The 21,503-nt window shown below is 45.2% G+C and overlaps 2 protein-coding genes and 1 non-coding gene across 4 annotated transcripts; 1 reads left to right on the top strand and 2 right to left on the bottom strand.

Annotated features, from left to right (window-relative positions):
* The first annotated feature begins 6,918 nt into the window (after window positions 1–6,918).
* On the top strand, window positions 6,919–13,785 carry LOC123156316 (probable amino-acid acetyltransferase NAGS2, chloroplastic). The gene is made up of 10 exons (XM_044574455.1): window positions 6,919–7,428; window positions 8,444–8,531; window positions 9,296–9,504; window positions 10,131–10,282; window positions 10,471–10,891; window positions 11,435–11,532; window positions 11,806–11,917; window positions 12,025–12,184; window positions 12,857–12,929; window positions 13,217–13,785. The coding sequence occupies exons 1-10, from the start codon at window positions 7,063–7,065 to the stop codon at window positions 13,371–13,373; spliced, it is 1,836 nt and encodes a 611-aa protein (XP_044430390.1). The 5' UTR covers window positions 6,919–7,062; the 3' UTR covers window positions 13,374–13,785.
* Window positions 13,786–13,959: 174 nt separating this feature from the next.
* LOC123156317 (pentatricopeptide repeat-containing protein At1g80150, mitochondrial) lies at window positions 13,960–18,449 on the bottom strand. 2 transcript variants are annotated; one of them, XM_044574456.1, is made up of 3 exons: window positions 16,410–18,449; window positions 14,797–14,941; window positions 13,960–14,358 (listed from the first exon to the last, which is right to left on the bottom strand). In XM_044574456.1, exon 1 carries the CDS (start codon window positions 17,793–17,795, stop codon window positions 16,458–16,460), a length of 1,338 nt encoding a protein of 445 aa, XP_044430391.1. In that variant the 5' UTR covers window positions 17,796–18,449; the 3' UTR covers window positions 13,960–14,358; window positions 14,797–14,941; window positions 16,410–16,457. The 2 variants fall into 2 exon arrangements, with proteins under 2 accessions (XP_044430391.1, XP_044430392.1); XM_044574457.1 differs by having other exon boundaries at window positions 14,809–14,941.
* On the bottom strand, window positions 18,269–18,465 carry LOC123163249 (U2 spliceosomal RNA). Its single transcript, XR_006481811.1, has one exon. It is a non-coding gene; the product is annotated as a U2 spliceosomal RNA (small nuclear RNA).
* Between the last annotated feature and the right edge of the window lie 3,038 nt (window positions 18,466–21,503).

Raw genomic sequence — 21,503 nt, 5'->3', positions numbered from 1 at the left:
TATAACTTGAGGAAAACTCACTTTGAAGGCAAGGCTGACAATGAACTTGCCCAAACATCTCTAGTGGAAAATATACTGGATGAAGACTGGAGAGGCCTCGTTAAACACTTGTCTGATCAGAAGTATAAGGTACATTATATATATGTGATCAGATCACATGTTGAAGTCCTATTTACGCATGTGCCACACAAATCTATCTTCTTGTAGGTGAACTGTTCAAAGAACAAGGCCAATCGTACGAAAGTGAAATTCCAACAGACGACAGGATCTCGTAGCTATATTGCACACTGCGAGGCTCTTGTAATTAGCTGATGTTTCACTCTTTTTGTTGTACCATATTGTCAGATCTATATTGACATGTTCCAAATGCAGAGGAAAGCCTGCAAGGACCAAAAAGTACCTGAACCAAATGTTGTGGAAATCTTCAAGGACTGTCACACCGGTAAGAAGAAGGGCATGACTACACCAGTCAAAGTCGCTGTTGTAAGTCCTTAATCCTCATGCCTTTTAACTACTACTTACTCCGACTTGTGCCTTGAACTGCATGGTTTGCAGCCAATGTCTATTACTCTTTTCAATTTTATACACAATTGTTTTAGCGTATTATTGCACCTTACAAGGTTTAAAATAGAGGAGTGATGTTCCTTTGATCTTGACATGTAATCTAGTTCCGTGCTGGACTTGCCCACACAACGTTAAAATTGCATGTTTGCCTGTTCTCAGTTGTTTTGTGATATGGATGATGTCATATTATGCTTACCATATTATAAAAACTTTGTCTCTTTATCCTTAGCTGTCAATACAATGTGAAGAAATAGACAATACATTAGCGATGGTACATGGTCATATGTTTGGAACCTGGTTTTATTATGTACTTTGCAGTAAAATACAACTAATATTTTACATGGGTTCACCAGAATAAGTTCTGTATATAGACCAAGCTATTTTGTTTGGTTTTGCTGCCTCCTTAATATCTTCTGTTCTGGTACTACTAATGTAAAAACTCAACTTTTCAGCAAGCTATGGAAAAAATGGTGGAACCGCCACCTTCTGAAGGTGGCGAGGCAACTATAACCACAATGACAGCTCTTGCTGTAGTGGGTCAGTACCTGTCCACTAATAGTGCCAAAAGGACGTTCCTGCGTAATACTGGGTTGGTTGTTAAGGCAATCTCGTCCAAACTGCCTCATGATCAAGATATGCAAGCTCAAAACAATGTTATATATGCGCTCCAGACACAAGTCCATTCCCTAACAGAGACCCTTTGTGAAACAAGGACAGACATTGTTCGATATCGTCAAGATATGCATGGTTTTGAAACCAGACTATCAGACATTTCCTGTGTTGTTCAGGAGCCTAGGAGAAATGAAGCCGAAAGTTATGGTGCTCCATCGGACAATACAACATGAAAATGTAATAGTCAGGTCAAATGAACTGAGCTTCTGAACTTCTGGTGGTGCATTTACCTGCCAGACTGTTAACTTTTATGCCAACCTTTCTTTTGTTTTATAGTTGTAATTTGATTTGTTGCGATACAAAATTTGTTCTTAACATGTAGCCACTGGCTGAAGAAAACAACAAGTCATTTTTGTATAGTGTAGGGTGTTCCCTATATTTGCACTGGTGGCGATCTTTGATGCCGAGTGGATGTAATCTATGCAATTGCCTTAATAGCCTAGCGTTAGTTTCGGGCTTATTTATTTCCTAGTCTTCTTTTTCCCTGGTTTGCTAGTGGCTGCAGCAACCATGGGCCGTATACGGACCGTGGTAACCTTGACCCTGCTACAGGCCGTAGGATCCATGGGTCTCCTATGGGTCATCGATAAATGGGCCTCCAACAGGGTCGTAGAATCGGTGGGCCTCGGGGCGTCGGATAAATGGGTCTACATGGGTCGTAAACGGGCGTAATTGGTATCAGCCCAGCATGTAACGGGCCATTAACAGGCTAGAGGACAACAAAGGCTTAATTTTGTCACAGGCATAACGGGTCGTTAATGGGCCAGAATATAGGACGGGCTGGAAATGGCGCAACGGGTTAACATGCCATAAACGGGCCAACTCTTGCCACAGGCCGAATTTGGCCCATTAGGGGAACATGCCAGTAACGGGCCGAAAGTAATCGAGGGCCGGAAAGGAGCCCAAGAACGTATGGGCCGTCAGTAGGCCGAAAGCTAACACGGGCTGGAAACGGCCCATGTGAATCATGAGCTGTTAATGGGTACAAAGAAATTTACTGTTCATTATGGGCTAGAGTCACTATGGGCCTCTAAATGGCCTAAAGATACGAAGGCCCCATATGGGCCGAAAGACGTAGTGGGCCATACATGGGCCAAAAGTGAAACGGGCTGGTGTTACATTCGACGGCCCACATGACGTTGTTGGGCCAATTTCGGTTAGGCCCTAACGGGCCATAAAATGGGCTATTTGCGAAGAGATCGTTAACAGGCTTTTCATGGGCCAGCCCGCTAACTTTTGACCAAGTCAAACGGGCCGGCCTTTTTAAGTTAAATGGGCCAGTGGTGGGCCGTCGCACGTGTCGACATATCATAGGCGCCTATTTGACCCACTGACGAGCTGACACGTGTTTCCTCCGGCCAATAGGAATTTTACACGTGGAAATTTCCCATTGGTCCGGGCTATTAATGGGTTATCGGATCCAAAACCGGACCTGATAGCTTAACGGCGTCCCGTTATGGTGGATGCCACATGTCGGTCACCCTTGACGAAAGCACTTATGTGATGCACGATTAATCGTCATGGAAGTGGACACTTCCGTGATGATAATTTTGGTAATGTCATGGAACACTTCTACGACATCACAGGTATGACTATCTTGATTCTGTCATAAAATCGTCATGGATGTACATGCATGACAAAAAAACGCGACCTACTGTGACAAACACGTATCATCACGGAAGTATATTTTTGTTGTAGCGTTGACGCCGAAAATCTTAAGCCACAATCCGAAGTGCAACTCGATGCGGAGGAAGGCCTCGCAGACAGTAATGAAGGAGGCGAGGTGAAGTATGGAATTAGGGGCTATATGGTGGAAATCTAGACCATAGAAAAACATGACCCCGCGCACGATACGGTGCAGTGGGAATTCCAGGCCTCTAATGAGGTGGGGGACAAAGACAACCCTCTCCCCGGGATTGGGGGGAGGGTACTCGCAGGTTCGGGTCCGACACTCGGGTGCTGACCTGAGTGGGGATGACCCTGCGCTGCGCAACTCCAAGATGGTGCCCTCTGTGACAGAGGAGCCGGCCCAGTGACCCTTGGGATTGGCGTCAGGCATGGCTAGGGGTGGAGTTGGAGGAGCGTTGCGGAAGCGAAATGAGCTCGGTATTGGATCTGGGCGCTAGAGCTCAAGAGGTGGGAGGAAGGAGATCATACTTTTCCCAGGCTGATAAAAGGCCAAGAGTCCCACTGATCGCATCGTTAAAATCGCCATTACCCATAAAAAGATGTCATTATGGCCAAGAGTCCCACCGATCGCGTCGTTGAAATCGCCATTACCCATAAAAAGATGTCATTATGCATATACGGAGAAACAATATCTTACTGATACCCCTTAGAAAACGGGCATGATCTTCATTCTGATGGGGCGTGCCGAAAAGAGGATTGCCTTGGGTCGTGATTCAGGTGAACAGTAACTGCCTGCCCAGTCGTGGGTGGTGCCGCTTCGATAAAGTTGTCAGGCTAGGAGTACTGTTCACACCTACGCGACATGCCTTCAAGGCTAAGTAACCTCATGTCTTCGGACGCAATGCAAGTTCGGTCAAGTCCCTTTCAAGTGACGCCATTCCTTCGAGGAGTGGTCCATGGTGGCTCTAAATGAAAGAAAGCATCTCAAATTATCAACAAGGGGGAACTCATTTGTCAAGCCAAGGACTTCGGATCCTAAGTTGAAGATGTCATCCTCGGCGTAGAAGAGCAGTTCGGAGGCTACTGACGGTGTCCTGAACTAGGGAGTATCAACCTACTTAGTCCATAGTCCTTGGGTTGGGCCCGCAAGCCCTCATTCTCATTCAGATGGACTCCGAAAGCTACACGCCTAGACGTATCCAAGACTACATCTGCCAAAGGCTTGACGTATACTCCAAGTCATCTCCTATCGCCCCCTGGATACCGACCATGTAACTCTAGATGCCCTACCTGGCCCTAGTGTCAGAATAGAACTTACGATCTCGAGGTAGATCAAGCTTGTACTTGATAAATCATCATCAATATAAACAAGAGCATGACATAGGTTTGTACCTCCATAGAGAGGGTCCAAACCTGGGTAAACATCGTCTCCTTCGTTCCTGTTAGCACCGATTCGAGATCCACAGCTTGGGACCCCCTACCCCGTGGTCTGCCAGTTTTGACACCGACAAGGGGGGTGAGGTGATAATACATAAATCGTTCTTTTACACAAGTGATTCAACATATTTTTGTCGGTACCCACGTTTATTAGGTTATCAAGGGTTAAGGCACTATAGGAAACTTTGTAGGTATTCAACATCTTTTTTGTAGGTAAATGTTTTTGCATGTTCTTTAGCAGGAACTTTCCACACAACCTTCTTATTGAAGTTTTTTTGTTAGTTTGTGCAAGGGAAGTAGAGGATAATATGCCCATTTTTTCAGCAAAACACACACATTTTGGAAAAACAATTGGCTGAAAATCCTGGCGATATAGTTTATGCTTTTTCTTGCGGAATCATGGCGCACCCTTTTTGTATTTTAGAGCATAAAACTTTTAGTAATCTTTTTTTGCAGTGTAAATCTTGATTTGTTTGAGCATGTTCACTGTTTCTGAATTGCAAATTGTGTCAAATGAACACTCGCCCTTTCCCCACACCCCTCATAATGCGCTACCGAGGGGAAAAAGGCGGGCATAGACAAAATGCATCCAAGGCAACCATTACCTTTAATTTTTTTCTCACCTCAATATAAAGTCTAGCAGCCCAGACCGACACTATGTAGCCGCGTAGAATTGATCCCAAGGACATTAAAGCTTCACACAACCAACACGTCAAATGTGTCCACCATGTGGAACAAATGATATCACAAGACAAATACCAAAATATTCCGCAACAGCAACATACATATACAATAATTAATTCAAGAAGGGTCTTTCAATCAAGATCCAACTAATACAACAAAACTGAATAAACCTTAGACATGCAAGAATACAGATTGCCTTAAGAAGGCAAAAACAAAAGCAAGCCCCGGCCATATCCCTGCTCAAACTGTTGTCCGTATGATGACCAGTTAATGTCGTCCATCACCGTACCTATACGTTTTTGTTAAAGCAAGGTGAGTACATTGTGTACTCCATAAGTGTTGTTACACTGAATGACCGACGCTAATAAGCAATAGGTTTAAAAGGGATATGTAGTGGAGCGGCTAGAAGCACCTATGCGACATGACATCGTCTATTAGAGACAAGGATAGAGAGTGTATACGAACCATCCAGAACAAAACATGCGTAACATAACCTCACTGGTTGTGCCCATGCTGAGTGTTATCCTTCCTCGTAAAATCACATAGCCTTGCACTCCCCTTCGTATACCACCCACGAAGAAGAATCCCCGAGGCTTTTATTTGGCAAGTTTTATTATTAAATGTTGAAGTTGCACAAGCTCTATTACTAATAATATTAACAATTGAAGTTGTTCTATGATCCAATAGGCCAATTCAAGTCATCCATAATCACGAACACAACTATTCAAATAGGTTTAACACTGCAGGGGTGCACCAATACGCCCATTACAACCTCCATACACACGCTCATCAAACCCAACTGTTGACCAATTATATGCATGAACCGAAAGATCCGAAATGACACAACGCACCCCTAGCTACATCCAAGACCAGAAAACCACCAAATGGGTTGACACCCGAATTGAAGTTCGGCCGTAGCTTTGAGTTAGACCCAAACTTCTCTACCATGCTCCGAGGTGGCCGATACCTGAGTCCTAGGTCAACCCCTCACAGCTCCATGGGTTTGGACAACTGGATTTGACTAAAAATATATAAAGGATATGCTACACAAAGTATATTATTGGATTTATATTTGATAAAGATTTTCTATGATACTCCCTCTGTTCAGTTTTATAAGTCATTCCAGACAAGTGAAATTGAGCTGTTTTACACAGTGTCTGAAATATTTACAAAGCCTTATAAAAATGAACAGAGGGAGTATAATTTTTGTGACATTTATATTTATTAGTTAAATTCGTTATCAAATTTTGACTCAAAAAAGAGGCCTAATAAATTCGGGCGGAGGGCGTACTGGCTTGTGGCTCCGGAAAAATTATGCAGTTTCTATCCCTACAGCTGATGCGTCCGTGGATAGGCACGAGGGTCGGATCATACAAAAACTTCTAAAAGAGGGTCACATGGTCCTAAAATAAGATGAAAATAGTGATTTTTGGCCCGGCCTTCAGCTACAATGACCGAACGAGGGCTAGGGAGAAAAGCGGTGCAGCGCACAAACGTTTTTTCGAGGGTACGCCACGAAAGTTGATTTTTTCGGGTGCACGTTTTTTCGAGAAAAGCCGTGTGCCGTGCAGTGCACAAACGTGAAAGAAGTCAATTTGTCACGGTGACATGACCTGACCGACCGCAAGCGTCGGGAAACTCGTATAATCGTATTCGTGGCCGCAGGATAATATAGTGAGTGACTGCTTCTTCGGATTGGCCCTTGCACGCGCGCAGAAGCCGCGCGTCTCTCACCTACCGCGCGCATGGGCATTGGCATTGGCTGACGCCGCCCCCGAGCCGAGACCAACCTCCACCAGACGCGAACGCCGCCGGCGCGGACCGTCGGATCACAGTCACCACCACGGAAGCAAACAAGAAGGCCCAAGCGTCAGTCAACACGGCTCGCGTATACGTATATCCCACTCCCCCACTTATTCTGAGCAAAACCCAAACCCAAACCCAGGCCCAAACCCCGTCTCCGCGCGCCACATCGCTCGCCGATCGCCGCTTCCAACTCTCTCTCTCTCTCTCTACATTTCGTCTCGCCGCGTACGGCCTGAGCGCCACGCCACGCCAAAGCAGACCGCCGCCCTCATGTACCAGTCCCCGCTGAATCTCGCCTGCACCCCTCCGATGGCTGCGGCGGCGTCCCTCGCGCGCGCCGCCGGCGAGCCCTCCCGGGCGCCGGCGGGGTCGACGCGGCCGCGGCCTGGGAGTGTCGCGATGCGCGCCCCTGAGTCGTGGCGCCGGCGTGCAACGGGCGTGCGGTGCGGCGGTGGAGCAGGGTTATTCGGTGATGGGGCTTTAGGTGGTGGGGAGGCGGGGGCGGACGAAGGGGGCAGGTTCGTCGGGTGGTTCCGGGAGGCCTGGCCGTACATCCGGGGCCACCGGGGGAGCACCTTCGTCGTCGTCATCTCCGGTGAGGTCGTCGCCGGGCCCCACCTCGACGGCATTCTGCAGGTACCCGTCGCTCTCCCCCCGAATGGTCCCCCGCCCGCTTTCGCGGAAATGGATGATTCGCATTTCGGTGCTGTGGGTTGACACTTGACAGCGATTCTGCACGCCTGTTCGCCGTTTTTATTGCTTGTTTTCGGTTTTGCCTCAAACGCCATTTTGATGGGATCGTTCAACAAGAGGGGGATTTTCGCAGATTTGTTCCGAATTCAGCATGCACATGCCGAGTTAGGAATTCTTAAGAGGTCGGACCGTGGATCGCATAATCTTGCTGGACATATTTGAAGAGAGTGAACTTGGGGCCATCTCCGCGGCCTTGATTTTGCTATGTCATTGTTCGAGCTGGACAGCACAGTTGCTTTCTTATAATAATTCTGCTGCAAAGAAGAGAGCAACGTCAAGAGAGAAACCGACGGCTGGTTGCGATATGAGTGGTCAAGCTAGTTTGATCTAAGTTCAAACCAGCTCTGCCTCCTTCACTGATTTGTTGGAGAAGATAATAAGTAAATTAACAGCTGCACCTGCACGTGTACTTCGTGTTACTTTCAATGTGCCTAACAGTCATTGTCATCAAAACATTTCTGTTGAATATTGTTGTTAACAATATCTTGGAAGGTGCGGACCCCAGAAAGAAAATGACCCAGTGTCCCGGTGTAAAACCACACATATTTTCCATCTCATGATGGGGTGGTGTCACTGTACATGAAAATTACCAAGAAATAAATCTTGCACCCGGGTAGCTGAGCCTGGGTTTGGATAGGTTGGCCTGCTCCTCCTTCTAAAACAAGATTTATAAATAATAAAGATTTGCTGAGGTGTTACCTTTCATGAACCCTGGTCCATGACATTACCATAATGGCTTAGTCAGTGTTCAATTGCTGAAATGACAGTTCACTAAAGGTGTAGATCTGTGTTAAGTTAAAGAGCGTAGTTTTGTTGAAATTTTCTTTAAAATGTATTTTTATATACTTTTGACAACTTATGTGTAGTTCCACAATATTCACATTAATTCGACATGCAGGATATATCGCTTCTACATGGTCTTGGGATCAAATTTGTTCTTGTTCCTGGAACACATGTTCAGATTGATAAGCTCTTGGCTGATAGAGGTTAGCTGAAGATTTGCATTTTTTTACTCTTTTCTATGCTAAAATGCTTTGAATAGATATGTTTTTCTATGAACGTCCACACTATTGAAGTGACTGTGTTTGGTTACCGTTGGAACAAAACAAAAAGGATTATTCTTCACATCCCACAAATCTCACAAGTTCATTGATGTTTTTGAACCTATTTGTTTATTTATTTATTTCTATATGCTGTATTTGATACTCCCTCCTTCCCAAAACAAGTGTCTCAACTTCAGTACAACTTTGTACTAAAGTTAGTACAAAGTTGAGACACTTACTTTGGGACGGGGGGAGTATTTGGTGGCATATAAGGAAAGTGGGGGTATTATTTCGGATAAGCACGGCTGAGTGAGCTCTGGATAAAGATTACGTATAGAGGAACATCCTGTTTTTTGTTTTGCATATATATAGCATATCGAGGGAGATATATCCAGTCAGTTTAATAGCATAAGTATCGTGGCGCATTCCAGTCATAGTTTGTCTCATCTCATATATGGTTTTTCTATTTTTCGGTTCAGCACACACTTTTGGAAATGGAGATTAAGTATTGAAGTCATTTCTTGGTTCTTGTAGTGTTGATGATTGGCGAAGTACTGCAAAGTAAAAGCTACATAACCAGTGCTATACTTTGTTTTGATGCCGTGGTTGATGATTTGTCGTTGCACATATCTTTTCTTTAAATAGTATTGGTGATTGTACTACATGTGTGCACAGTGGTGAAGGAGCTCACTTTATGAATTTCTCAGGAAAGAAGGCCAATTATGGTGGTCGTTACCGTATTACAGATTCTGATTCATTAGATGCTGCGATGGAGGCAGCTGGCAGAATACGCCTTACTATAGAAGCAAAGCTATCTCCTGGTCCCCCAATGCTAGATCTTCGTCGACATGGTGTTAATGGTCGCTGGCACGAAATCTCCGACAATGTTGCAAGCGGAAACTTCCTGGGTGCTAAGGTTAGCATGGCATACTATACTGGTTTTCGGTACCATATCGGTTTCATCTATTTCTAGATGCAATTTTTTTTACGAAGAGTAGTCAAAAGCAGATATAGGGGACCCATCTGACGCTTGAAAGATTAGCCCTGAAAGTTGGAGGCGTATTCTTAACTTGTTTTTGGCAAAGTGGCCATTGCAAAGTGTAGAGGCCAGTTGGCGAAGTGGCGTTAAGCACCCCTAGTGGTGCACGAGGGGCTGTTAACTTATTTTCAAATAAGTATGACTGTCCAATGATAGATGCAGTTGAAAGGGATAATATGCCAATGCACACATCGACTATACATCAGATCAGACATAACTTCATTACTAACAGAGTAACAGAACTGCCAAGTCACACATCGGACGGTACATAAGATCAGAAATAAAAAAACTAACTGAACCCATCGCGAGGTATTAATATTATGTACTTATATGAGTGTCAAGTTTTGGAATTTGGAACTACTTAGGTAAAGCTTAAAATTAAGATTATGAACCTCTATGTGGCATCTTTTTTCTTTTGCTTGTCTTGAGATAATAATGTTTGAGTGGGTTTGTATACTTGTTCTGAAATGGCGAACTGAAATACCTCTCTCTTCTTGTGGCAGAGACGAGGAGTTGTTGGTGGCATTGACTATGGATTCACTGGTGAAGTTAAGAAAATAGATGTTTCACGGATAAAAGAAAGACTTGATAGGGATAGCATAGTTGTCGTGAGCAATATGGGATACTCCAGTTCAGGAGAGGTGTTAAATTGCAAGTATGATGTCTACCCCATTCACTTTGTAGTTTTCTTCTTATTCTGCAGTAACACTTCTAAAAATCACTATCAAACAGTTCACATAACTTCACGTAAGGATTTTTTTTTATGAAATACAAGATGAGACAGATACAACATTCTTATCTTCAACATCATCTGATATTAGTCTTACTTTTACTGACTTTCAGCACATACGAAGTTGCGACAGCATGTGCTTTGGCTATCGAGGCGGACAAGCTTATCTGTGTTGTTGATGGCCAAATATATGACGAGCATGGCCGAGTCAATCGTTTCATGTCTATCGAGGAAGCAGATATGCTCATCAGAACACGCGCTAAGCAGAGTGAAACTGCTGCAAATTATGTAAAGGTTGTAGGGGAGGAGGACATTAGTTATGCCCACAATTTTCCTATCAAAGAAGAGAAAGAACAAGTATGGGTTGGAAGAGATTTCGTCAGCGATTACACTGCATCCTTTCGGAATGGTGTGGGTTTCAATAATGGAAATGGTCTGTCTGGTGAGCAAGGGTTTGCTATTGGTGGGGCAGAGCGGTTGAGCAGGTCAAATGGCTACCTTTCAGAGTTGGCTGCAGCAGCATACGTATGCCATGTAAGTTTTTGCTTCTTTCTTGAGTTGGATTTAGGAGGTATAAAAGTGTGAGCTCTGAAGTTGCTACTTCTGCACTAGATTACATGGTTTCTAGGGTTCCAACATTGTTAACACCAAACTTGAATATTATAGGATACTCTTTATCTTCCAAACTGCTTTTGGTGTATGAATACATGTTAGTACACCAGATGCAATTTTTGTACATTCATCAGTGTGCACCATTATGTCCTATACATATTCCTTGCCAAAAAAATGCCCTATACATATTCCCCGCCAAAAAAATTGTCCTATACATATCATGATGTTAGACAACTATCCTGCTCAAAGACCATTTTTTTACTGAATATATCTTGTTTATTGACCCGAGTGGTACTTGTATCTGCCATGTTTCTCCGGGAATCATATCCACTGTGGTCCTTGGAATATTCTGTTTCCATGGGGCAAAAGTATATGATGTACGGCAGTTCATGTATTTTTTGTATTATTTATGCATTGCTGTTGTTCCTTTTTCCTGATTAGGATCTTCTCATTTTTACATATCAGGGCGGTGTCCAAAGAGTTCATATCATAGATGGCACTGTTGGGGGGTCATTGTTGCTAGAATTATTCACAAGAGATGGTGCAGGAACACTAATAGCAAGGTATATTGAAACTCTTGCTCTTTCCTAGCTGTCACGAAACATTAGTCTTGATGTGTAAGCCCACAATTGCGTACTTGCAATGCACCTATGTGCCTGTTGAGCTATTGATTTATATAAGTTCTGCGAAAGCTCAAAACGCATGCATGCTATCAATGTCACAGCAGATAATATGCGCTGCTATTTGAGAATGCCTATGATCTGGAATAGGACATATTTACTGCATATATATAGGAGCAAAGTGCAGGGAAATGATGTTTTCCACTCATTTAACAGAGATATGTATGAAGGAACAAGAACGGCTAGAGAGGAGGATTTTTCTGGTATTAGAAAAATCCTTCGTCCCCTAGAAGAATCCGGTGTCCTAGTGCAGAGAACAGATAAAGAGGTACCTCATTATCATGCGGACTTTGAGCAGTGTAAACACTAATAGCCTGAGTTAAGACATGCCTCTTTATGAAACTGAACAAAGCATTCTCTTTTATCTTTCAACAGCTTTTGGAAGCACTGAAGTCATTTATTGTCGTGGAAAGAGATGGTTCAATCATTGCGTGTGCTGCTCTCTTTCCCTTTTTTGAGGATAAATCTGGGGAAGTTGCTGCTATAGCTGTCTCTGAAGAATGTCGAGGACAGGGTCAAGGAGACAAGTTACTTGGTAAGACTGTTGCAAATCCACCTCGTTAGTCTGCTCAGTAAAGGCTATGCAAACCTTTACTTTCAACTATTTGTCATAAAAAGTGTATATTAATGTTTAATTCTATGTTGCAAACATCTAATCTTGTGGTCGCTGAACTGTGTTGTGCCTTCCTTAACTTATTATCTGCTGTGGAAGTCATGAAAGTAGGCAAAAAGCTCGTCAATCAGGCACTAAAATAGGGTAAAGCGAGTGGGATGAACGGGATTATAAGAACCCACCTTGATCCCAAACGCAGCCTACAACTTCAATACTTAAATTGCACATTAGTAGAAAGCATGGAGGTTGGTAATATTAACTCTAGAGCGTTGGCATACTGTTTGTTTTGCTTCGCCTTGTTAACTTTTTTTCATGTATACTGTAATCTTAGTCTACCAACATGAACTGAATTAGAATTTGATATTTGGAAGAGAGATTTTGCTTAACCGAGAACTACCTCAGTTTTTCTTGGGAATGTTTCCTACTATTAATTTTGTGTGTGTGTATAAACCAAGAAACTTAAACAAAATCACCACAATTGAGTCTCCACCTTATATGTTGTCACCATTTACTTCATCTTTCTCTAGCACTAATTGTGCACTGCAATGGACTAGTGCTTATCAAATACTTATCATGGCTGATCTACTCCTGCAGATTATGTTGAAAAGAAGGCATTATCCCTTGGTCTTGAGAAAATATTCTTGCTTACCACACGGACAGCAGACTGGTATGTAGTTATGTTCTAGTTGTCGTCAAATTGGTACGTATGTGTAGATGTTTTAATAATCTTTGAACTCCATAATATTCATTGTTGATGAGCAGCTGTGGTTAATCATGGAATACTTCACGGTTCCTTCAATTAAGAGTCAACCCCACCATCTTTCTTGATGCATCAATAAAACCTGCTATATCTGCTCATATTTTTAGAGTGCATTTTATTTCTGGTGGTGAAAATATGTTCATGTCGTAATGCAGTGCCGGATGTTTCTCATGTTTACACTTGAACCTCAACAGGTTTGTCCGGCGTGGCTTCAAGGAATGCTCAGTGGAATCCATCCCAGTGAAGAGGCGAAAACGAATCAATCTCTCACGCGGATCAAAATATTACATCAAGCGGCTCCAGCCAGCAGAGATTGGACATATGGCTGCCAACAATTTTGCGATGAAATGATCAAAAGGAAGTGAACAACATAGGAATCTAGTTGCTGCATATGAGGTTTATATGATAACTTATGCAGCTGTTGTACATTGTAGAATTGTATATGGTATAAAGTTAAGTGAATAGTTGATAACAAGCGTCTGTAGAGTAGGACTAATATTTATCTGGCTGATAGTTGTGAGGCGTCTGGTGTTCTTGTGTGACCGTAGGAGACGGTATAAAGATCGGTCTCCTTTGGTCCTTCCCAGGAGAAATGGATCTGGCTCGAAAACTTGCCAGTGAGTTCCTGTCTTGTCGTTGGGTGGATGCACTGAACAGCTCCCCTTGTAGTGTTCTGAATTTATGGGGAGCAACAAACATAGGGGAACAAGGCATATATTTTATTTATTGCACAAGTTTTTGAACCGCCTTCCATTTTTCAGAATTTTTGATCGAGTTTTCTGACACTTTCAAGTACAAATTCTGAATCAGTTTTGCTAAGTCTCAGTTGATGCTAACTTTGATCTTGCATGAAGATTCATGTAAAAAAATCTTTTCAGTTTTTTCTTTTTTTTCTCTTATACTATATATCACTTGACGTAGCCACACCCAGATAGAATAAAGTGCTAACACGTGTTTTATATTGTTCCACCTGTGTTGTACACGTCAATTGAGTAGAAACAACGAGAATACAACATACTGTCAATGATAAATTTTCTACATGAAGAACCAGACAAAGAATGCCGTAAATTTATGGTTGTAGTGACATGAACATGATATACTAACTAAAAAGTAGCAGTGTATGTTTGTCTCCCAATAGCAGTATATGGATATGCTACCGGGCTGTTGGTATAAATCTCTTCTGGTTGGCTATGCTGCTGCTTGCGCTAAGCTGCAAATTGCCCCATCTGTTGCCACCCTGGGCAGAAGAAAGCTCACTTGGCTGCGATTGATGATCAATACGCTTGTTTTCCTCCAAGTGCTACAAGCAACAACGTTGATCTTTGGAAACGTCTACCTGTCAAGAGGGGTAAAATTATACGATAACTAGTTGATTTACTGTCATGGAGCAAAAACTGCAGCGCTCTAGGCAGCCAAATGTGCATTAATACCGCGCACGGGTGTTCGACGGTTTATTGCTAGATTAAGAATAAGCAAGCAAGAGGAACTATGCTTCTGTGTTTATATGTAAGATCAAGTGCAACTCAGCAGACAGACTAGCAATAAAGAAACCGCTACAATTTACGACATAGTGTTGGACAAGAAATATCTAACATTGACAAGAATCAGAAAGATTGCCGTATGAAGGGCAAGGGAGCCCTATTAACTTTGCTTTATTTGATTGAGAGACAATGAGTTCTGTGAAGTGGATATCAAGATGATCATGTTTTTTGGGATGTGCAGTGACGAAATATCTCAAATTGATTTGGCTGTTATTAATACTGTTTTCTCCTACCTTGTGACTTACAATAATGGTTCTGGGAACAATGCTGCTTGAATGACCATGCGATCCCGTTCACCCCCTCAACTTCTATTGTTCTGCACTTTAATTATTCTCTTTGTCACCTTCTCCTTTCAACCAAGCATGGAAAAAGCGCCAGCTGCAAAGAAGGATACAATTGCAGTAGCGATCACTAGCATAATTCATTGAACTGAAAGGATCAGTAAACAGGGCATATATATCTCAAATTGTCATGCTCATGCTTCATGATTGATGTATCCAGAGGCGTAGCTGGTTTGGCACATAGGTCCAAACAAACCCAATAAAAACAGCGAATCCATGGATGGGGTGTTTCAAACACTGAATTTGCTCGCATGTGAAACACACATCAATGTTTGTTGCCAATAAAATTCAGATTTTTATTTGTATTTTTTGAGATTTTACTGTTCATCCGAGCTCACATGAGCTTGAGCTAAGAAGAGGGCTTTCATAAATCCTTCACTAAATTAAGTGTTTACTACTGTTCATTTATGGTACTAGCTGACTGAATTGTAATGAACAAGACACCACTGGTCATCTGGCCTCTTCACCCCTGGATTATCCCCTATTGAAGATGAAATATCATTTCAAACTGAGAAAAATACTTGTTTGCGATTCAAGAACAGGCATTTCAAATTGGTATTTTAGACTTTTTCACATATACCCACTCCTGATATTACTTGTGTGGAGCCTTCTAAAACAATCAAAAGAAAATCAATACGGCAGTAATTAAACTTTGAGTGGGAATAATATGCTAAAAATATATAACATGGATCTAATTTGAGGAAGATTATGAGGAAAATGATAACTATTTCGCACACCCTGTAGCAACAATATGCTAAAAATATATAACATGGATCTAATTTGAGGAAGATTAGGAGAAAAATGATAACTACCCCCCCCCCCCCCCCCCCCCCAACACACACTACACCAGTGAATCATTTCAACCATAGTTTATAAAGTCCATGAGCTGGAAAGAGCTGGAAATCCCACATCTTCAAATCATACTTGATATGCAAGGAGAAAGTTGCACAAAAGATAATACCCTAGGTTGCAATCAGATAAAACATGTTGCATGGAGTTTCATATGGCTCATCAATAAATAATCAAAATGACTTTAGCTTATTGTGTATGCCAAGCCTCAATCTCAAGCGAGAAATACTGTTGCAAACAGTAAACAACAAGAGGTAGACAATCTTCTACCTTATTTTTCGTGAAATTGGTATAAAAAAGAAAAACCTTAGATTTTCCCAAACATAACTTGAAATACATCACATTTGATTCTACTTCTTTTGCAATATTCAGCAACAACTCTATATTTCGCTATATTGAACTATTTTGAATAGTCTGAGAAATCTGGAAGCATTAGTTTGTGACAGAGTATAAGACACTCTCTTAGAGTGATCATGATTTTTCATTAGAGGTAAAGATTCTCCTGCGATTTTTTTACACAGTTCAGCAGCTGAGTAAATGCCACTATCTGAGATCTCTCAAAGAATAATTTAAGCACTGAAAACCTTTTAAATCTATTTTATTGTAATTTGGCCACAAAAACAAAATTAATGAAATAGTGTCAACAACAGCCTTACAGTTACATGTGGTGCATTTACAGCAAAACTTTTCGTCCAGCAGTCAACTTATCTTCCAGTCTTCCCATGAGACAATATGTCTTGGAAGGCCTTCACGTCATCAACTGAATAGGAAGGTTTTCTCTCAGCAACCAACTTCATTATCTCTCGGGCGTTCCTGTCCTTTTTAATTACCATAAGGCCTTTCAGCAGATGGTGAATGGTATCGACACTCGGAAACCAGTTCTTCTCCATGCTGTCTTTGCACAATCTGAATGCCAAATTAAACTCCCTTCGCTTACATAGGTAATGCACCATTGTCTGGTAAATCCTTTCATTTGGCTTGCATCCCCTCCCATGCATCGCACCAAAGACCGTCTTCGCCATCTCATGCTCACCTATCACAAAAAATCCCTTAATAACCAAGTTATATGTGATCTCATCCGGTGTTATCCCCGCTGCATACATTTTCCGCACCAGATCATTTGCCTGCCAGCCCCTTTTCCTGTTGATCAGGAACTGAATCCTTACATTGTAACTGGTTAGTGTGGGCATGCAACCCCTCAACCTCATGAGGTTCCACAGGCCATCCCCAACCTCACGGTGGCCATTCTTATAGAACGCAGCCATCAGTGTCGTGTATGTGATGACATCTGGCCGCACTCCTTCCTTCTCCATCTCCTGCATTACCCGGTACGCTGCATGGAGCTCCCCCATGTCGCACGCCATCTTCACCACTGTGTTATACGATATGTCATCCAGCTCAACCCCGTATGTAGGCGATGCCTCGTCCAACAGCCGCAGGGCCTCATCAAAGAGCCGTGCTTGCATCAGCACCTTCATCGTGGCATTGAGCGACTTGACCGTGCGCTCGCACCCGTACATCTCCATCTCCCGGAACGTCCGGAGAGCATGCTCCGGCATCCGGGCCCTCCCATACAGGCCAATGACCCTGATCACGAACCCCTCCCGCCTTCCCTGGGGCAGCGCCTTGTGCTGCTCGAGGATCTCCTCCACGAGGTCATTCCGTCGAGCACCTGCCAGTCGCGCCACCGCGTCCTCGAACGCGAACCGGTTCTCGACCAGGACGCGGTTGTCCGCATTGGCCTTGAACAGCTCGTACAGCCGAACCGGGTCCCGCTCTCTCTTGATCCTGACCAGCACCGGCGCCTCGGCGTCCGCGGGCCGTTCCGGCTGCGCCTCGGCGGGGGCCGAAGAGGGCTGGCGGCGGCGCTTGGAGGCCGCGACCGCGGCTCGGCAGGAGGCAATGGTGGGGAAGTCCGGCGGAGGGGCCGCGCGCGCGGAGAAGGGGCGGCAGCGGGGGTGGGAGAGGCCGGCGGCGATGATGGTGAGCGCGACGGCGTCGAAGGCGGCGCAGAGCTTGCGGAGGGCGCCCAGGGATAGCATCTGATCCGCGCGATCCCGGGGCGGGTCGCGGCCAGCGCGGGGGGGGCTGGGTCTCGGGGTAGGTTGGGACTTGGGAGAGTGGCTGTTAATTAGGACGGCGGCGTGGAGGTTGCCATGGTCGGGGGCGGAGGCGGGGGGTGGTACTGGAGGCGAGAGTTACTTCCACCACGATGGCTGCGTGGAGGCGCGACCCACCGTGCAGTCGAATGGACTCGCTCGCTAAAGCCCACGAGCAGAAAAGCCCGCAACTTACCGAACCTGTTTTGGACCATGGGCTGATGATTATTGGGATTAGGCCCAGCATTAATGGACGGACAACGGGCCGAATAGACAGCGGGGTTGTCATATTCAGGAAGCTTATCGTGATTATTGAAGCAATTCTAGGCACCGCCATCGAAATTAACTTTGTTATTCGGTTTAATAAAAAACAGAAAACAATCATCAATTTGAAGCAAATTAGAAATTCGATTTGGTTGGGGTGCGCCGGGCCCAGGCAGCAGTGCAAAGCCTGGGCGACACCTAAGGGTCCTAGTGACAAGCCACTATTGTGGACCTTTCCCCATAAAAAATAAATTTAATATCGTTGTGGGCACATGGCCCACATATCAGATATTAAACTGATAAGAACAGATACTACACTTGATCTTAGCCAAAAGGCCGAGAAAGGTATGAGTTGTGATATGTAGCCACGCCTCCTTATATAGAGCTCCTCCCAGCCGCGCTGCTCGTCGCTAGTCGAGGTGGTACTAAACCGCTCCCTTCTCTTCTGTCCCGCTCCAGCGGCACGGGGACGCGGGCGCTGCTTTGTCGCCTGGGCGGTTGGGCCTAATTAGAGAGCCCAACGGTCTGAATCCGGTTAGAGTTTCAGCCCATCTGGTCTCTGTTCTATTTCCTTTTCCTTTTTCCTTTTCCCTCAAAAAAGAAAATCCTTTTTCTCCTGGCTGAACTAAAAAAATCACCCCTCGAGAAAAAATCAACCAATAAAAGAAGAAGAAAAGCTGTGATGGATACGCGGAGGCGGTGCGGGTACGACTAGTGATGAATAAAATACTTTGGTATGGGCACTATGGAAAAAAGAAATACAGAATGACCGTGGCTTTCGAAAATTACGTATTTTTCTGCCATTTCTAAGGCTGTCGTGATGGCATTCCGTCCAGCCTACGCGGCATGGAGACGGTCAAAGGCACATGCAGGTTGCCTGCTGACTTGTGCGTACATAGATGGTACAGTAGATGGAAGAATCATGAACTCATGATGCGGTGCAGGTGTATTCCATCCTCGATCGGACAAAATCAGCCATCAGCTTCAGAAGAGAAGACGGGCCTTGCTTCTCTACACGTGTTGCTGTTGTCCTGCGTGTACAGACTACAGGGAAAGGCATGCTTCGCTACCACGGACCAAAGAACATGAGTACATCACCTCCCGATTGGGGGGTATTCTCCGTTGCAACCCACCAGGGTTCAAATCCTGGTGCTCGCATTATTCCTGAATTTATTTCAGGATTTCCGGCAATGTGCTTTCAGTGGGAGGAGACGTTCCCGTCGACGATGAGGCGCCTACGGTGGCTTCGTAAATCTCAAGATGATATGCCGGCTCAGTCTTTCGGAGGTGCTCATAGGGGTAGGGTGTGCGTGTGTGCGTTCATAGGGTGAGTGTATGCGCGTGTATATGAGCGCTTGTGTCTGTACTGATACTCAAAAAAAGATCGCCAGTGGGATAGTGTTGTCATATGCATTGGACTCTGCTTTTTTTTATCTAACAACCTAAATCATTATACCTAATTTGACGAAAGAGGTTCCCAGCTTTGTATTTTAAAGCAACCACAACAACATTATAACCGGGCAAACAACACAAGAAACAAAAAAAGAAGAAAACCTAGGTAATCGGTAAAGATACACGATGCTACGGCTAACAGGATTCAAATGCACCACACAAAGGCTTGAGCATCAAAGAGCTCCACATCCTGCCAAATGAGAAGGAGAAGCCAAGAGAGCGACCCGCCGCCAAAGGACGGCCACACACTGTCGCCTCCCAGAAACCACCACTGTAGACCCGCCGACTGCCTCCGCCTTCAAAGAGGGCCCCCTGCCCTCTCATCCTGGATCTTAGAATGCCATGTTGTCGGTAGACATAGCTGCTCACCCCCGAGCACGCATACCCAGGTCAAGTTGGTGGCCGAGGAAGGACGACAAGTACGGTGACCCCACCTCGCAAAGCCAGTCCCTCGACCGCAACATCATCTCCGGCAAAGAGCAAGGCGCCTGTCGGCCAATGGCAGCGTCTCCAGGAAGAAAACTACGCCGGAGAGTCGTCGCCACCCAATCCAGTAGATTATGGTCTTTCACCTGGGACACGGAGGTGGAGGGCAAGGGAAGGATCACGACGCCGCCTTCACCGGCCAGGAGATTCCCCCAATCCAGATTCGAAGCGCCCACCACCTCAACCACTAGCAACACCCGAAGGACGCCGTCATCCAAGCTGGCGGGACAGGTGTGGAATGAGAGCAAAGGCCACCGTCTTTAGGTCGATGCACATGGCCAACAGGGTAGCCCCAGCACCGAGCTTCACAGGTGTTGCCATCTTGCCGCTCGTGCAGCCAAGGTAGCCCCCCCAGCATCTGTGCCGGCCAACCGACATCGGGCGGGGGGGGGGGGGGGGGGGGTTGCTCCCCAACGAGGTTGTCGCCTCAAACCCTTGCCCGTCCCCACACGCCCATGGAGAGAATAAGCAACCCCAGGGGTCAAGGCTGCCGCCCCAAATCTGCGCCCGTCCCCACACGCCCGCGAAGATAATAAGAAACCCCATGGTCACACGTGAGCCACCTCACCAGTCAGCCCGCCACCACTCCGCCCCGCGGCCGCCGCACGCTACACTGGCCGGCCTCCGCCTGATCTCGCCGCCCCCGCCCCGCTGGGTCGAGTGAAAGGGAGAGAAGACCACGCCGCCACCAACGCCATACGGGCTTAGTCTGGCGACGCTTACCGACGGCAATGGGGAGGAGGGCTGGAGAAGAGGGGCCCCGCCCCATGGCTAGGGTTGAGCCCTCGGATCACCGTAGGTGGGGGGGGGGGGGAGGGCACGGGAGAGAGGAAAAGAGAGGTTCCTAATCATTATACCTAATTTCAAACATGAAGTTGGTTATCACACATACCATATGTGTTGGGAATCGTTGCATAGAAAACAAAAAAATCTATGCACACACAATGATCTATCCATGGAGATGCATAGCAACGAGGGGGGGAGTGTGTAGGGGAACGTAGCATGCAATTTCAAAAAAATTCCTACGCTCACGCAAGATCTATCTAGGAGATTGTTGGAGATCGTTGCAGAAAATAAAAAATTCCTACGCATCACCAAGATCAATCTATGGAGTCATCTAGCAACGAGAGAGAGAGAGAGGAGTGCATCTACATACCCTTGTAGATCGCGAGCGGAAGCGTTCAAGAGAACGGGGTTGATGGAGTCCAACTCGTCGTGATCCAAATCACCGATGATCCTAGCGCCGAACGGACGGCACCTCCGTGTTCAACACACGTACGGAGCGGAGACGTCTCCCGCGCCTTGATCCAGGAAGTAGGAGGGAGAGGTTGAGGAAGAGAGCTCCAACAGCAGCACGACGGCGTGGTGGTGATGGAGCGGCAGTACTCCGGCAGGGCTTCGCCAAGCTTTTGCGGAGGAGGAGAGGTGTTGGGGGGGCTGCGCCTTGAA

Source organism: Triticum aestivum, chromosome 7B, assembly GCF_018294505.1.
Source record: "Triticum aestivum cultivar Chinese Spring chromosome 7B, IWGSC CS RefSeq v2.1, whole genome shotgun sequence".
NCBI lineage: Eukaryota > Viridiplantae > Streptophyta > Magnoliopsida > Poales > Poaceae > Triticum > Triticum aestivum.
Note: the sequence above shows the minus strand (reverse complement) of the source record. Positions and strands in the feature narration are given on the sequence as shown.

Excerpts from the sequence above, each read along its gene's own strand:
- LOC123156316 (XM_044574455.1), top strand. The coding sequence starts at position 7,063 with ATGTACCAGTCCCCGCTGAATCTCGCCTGCACCCCTCCGATGGCTGCG. Across the intron at positions 11,918-12,024 it reads TGCAGAGAACAGATAAAGAG|CTTTTGGAAGCACTGAAGTC; the intron begins GTACCTCATTAT and ends ATCTTTCAACAG. Across the intron at positions 12,185-12,856 it reads TCAAGGAGACAAGTTACTTG|ATTATGTTGAAAAGAAGGCA; the intron begins GTAAGACTGTTG and ends CTACTCCTGCAG.
- LOC123156317 (XM_044574456.1), bottom strand. The coding sequence starts at position 17,795 with ATGCTATCCCTGGGCGCCCTCCGCAAGCTCTGCGCCGCCTTCGACGCC.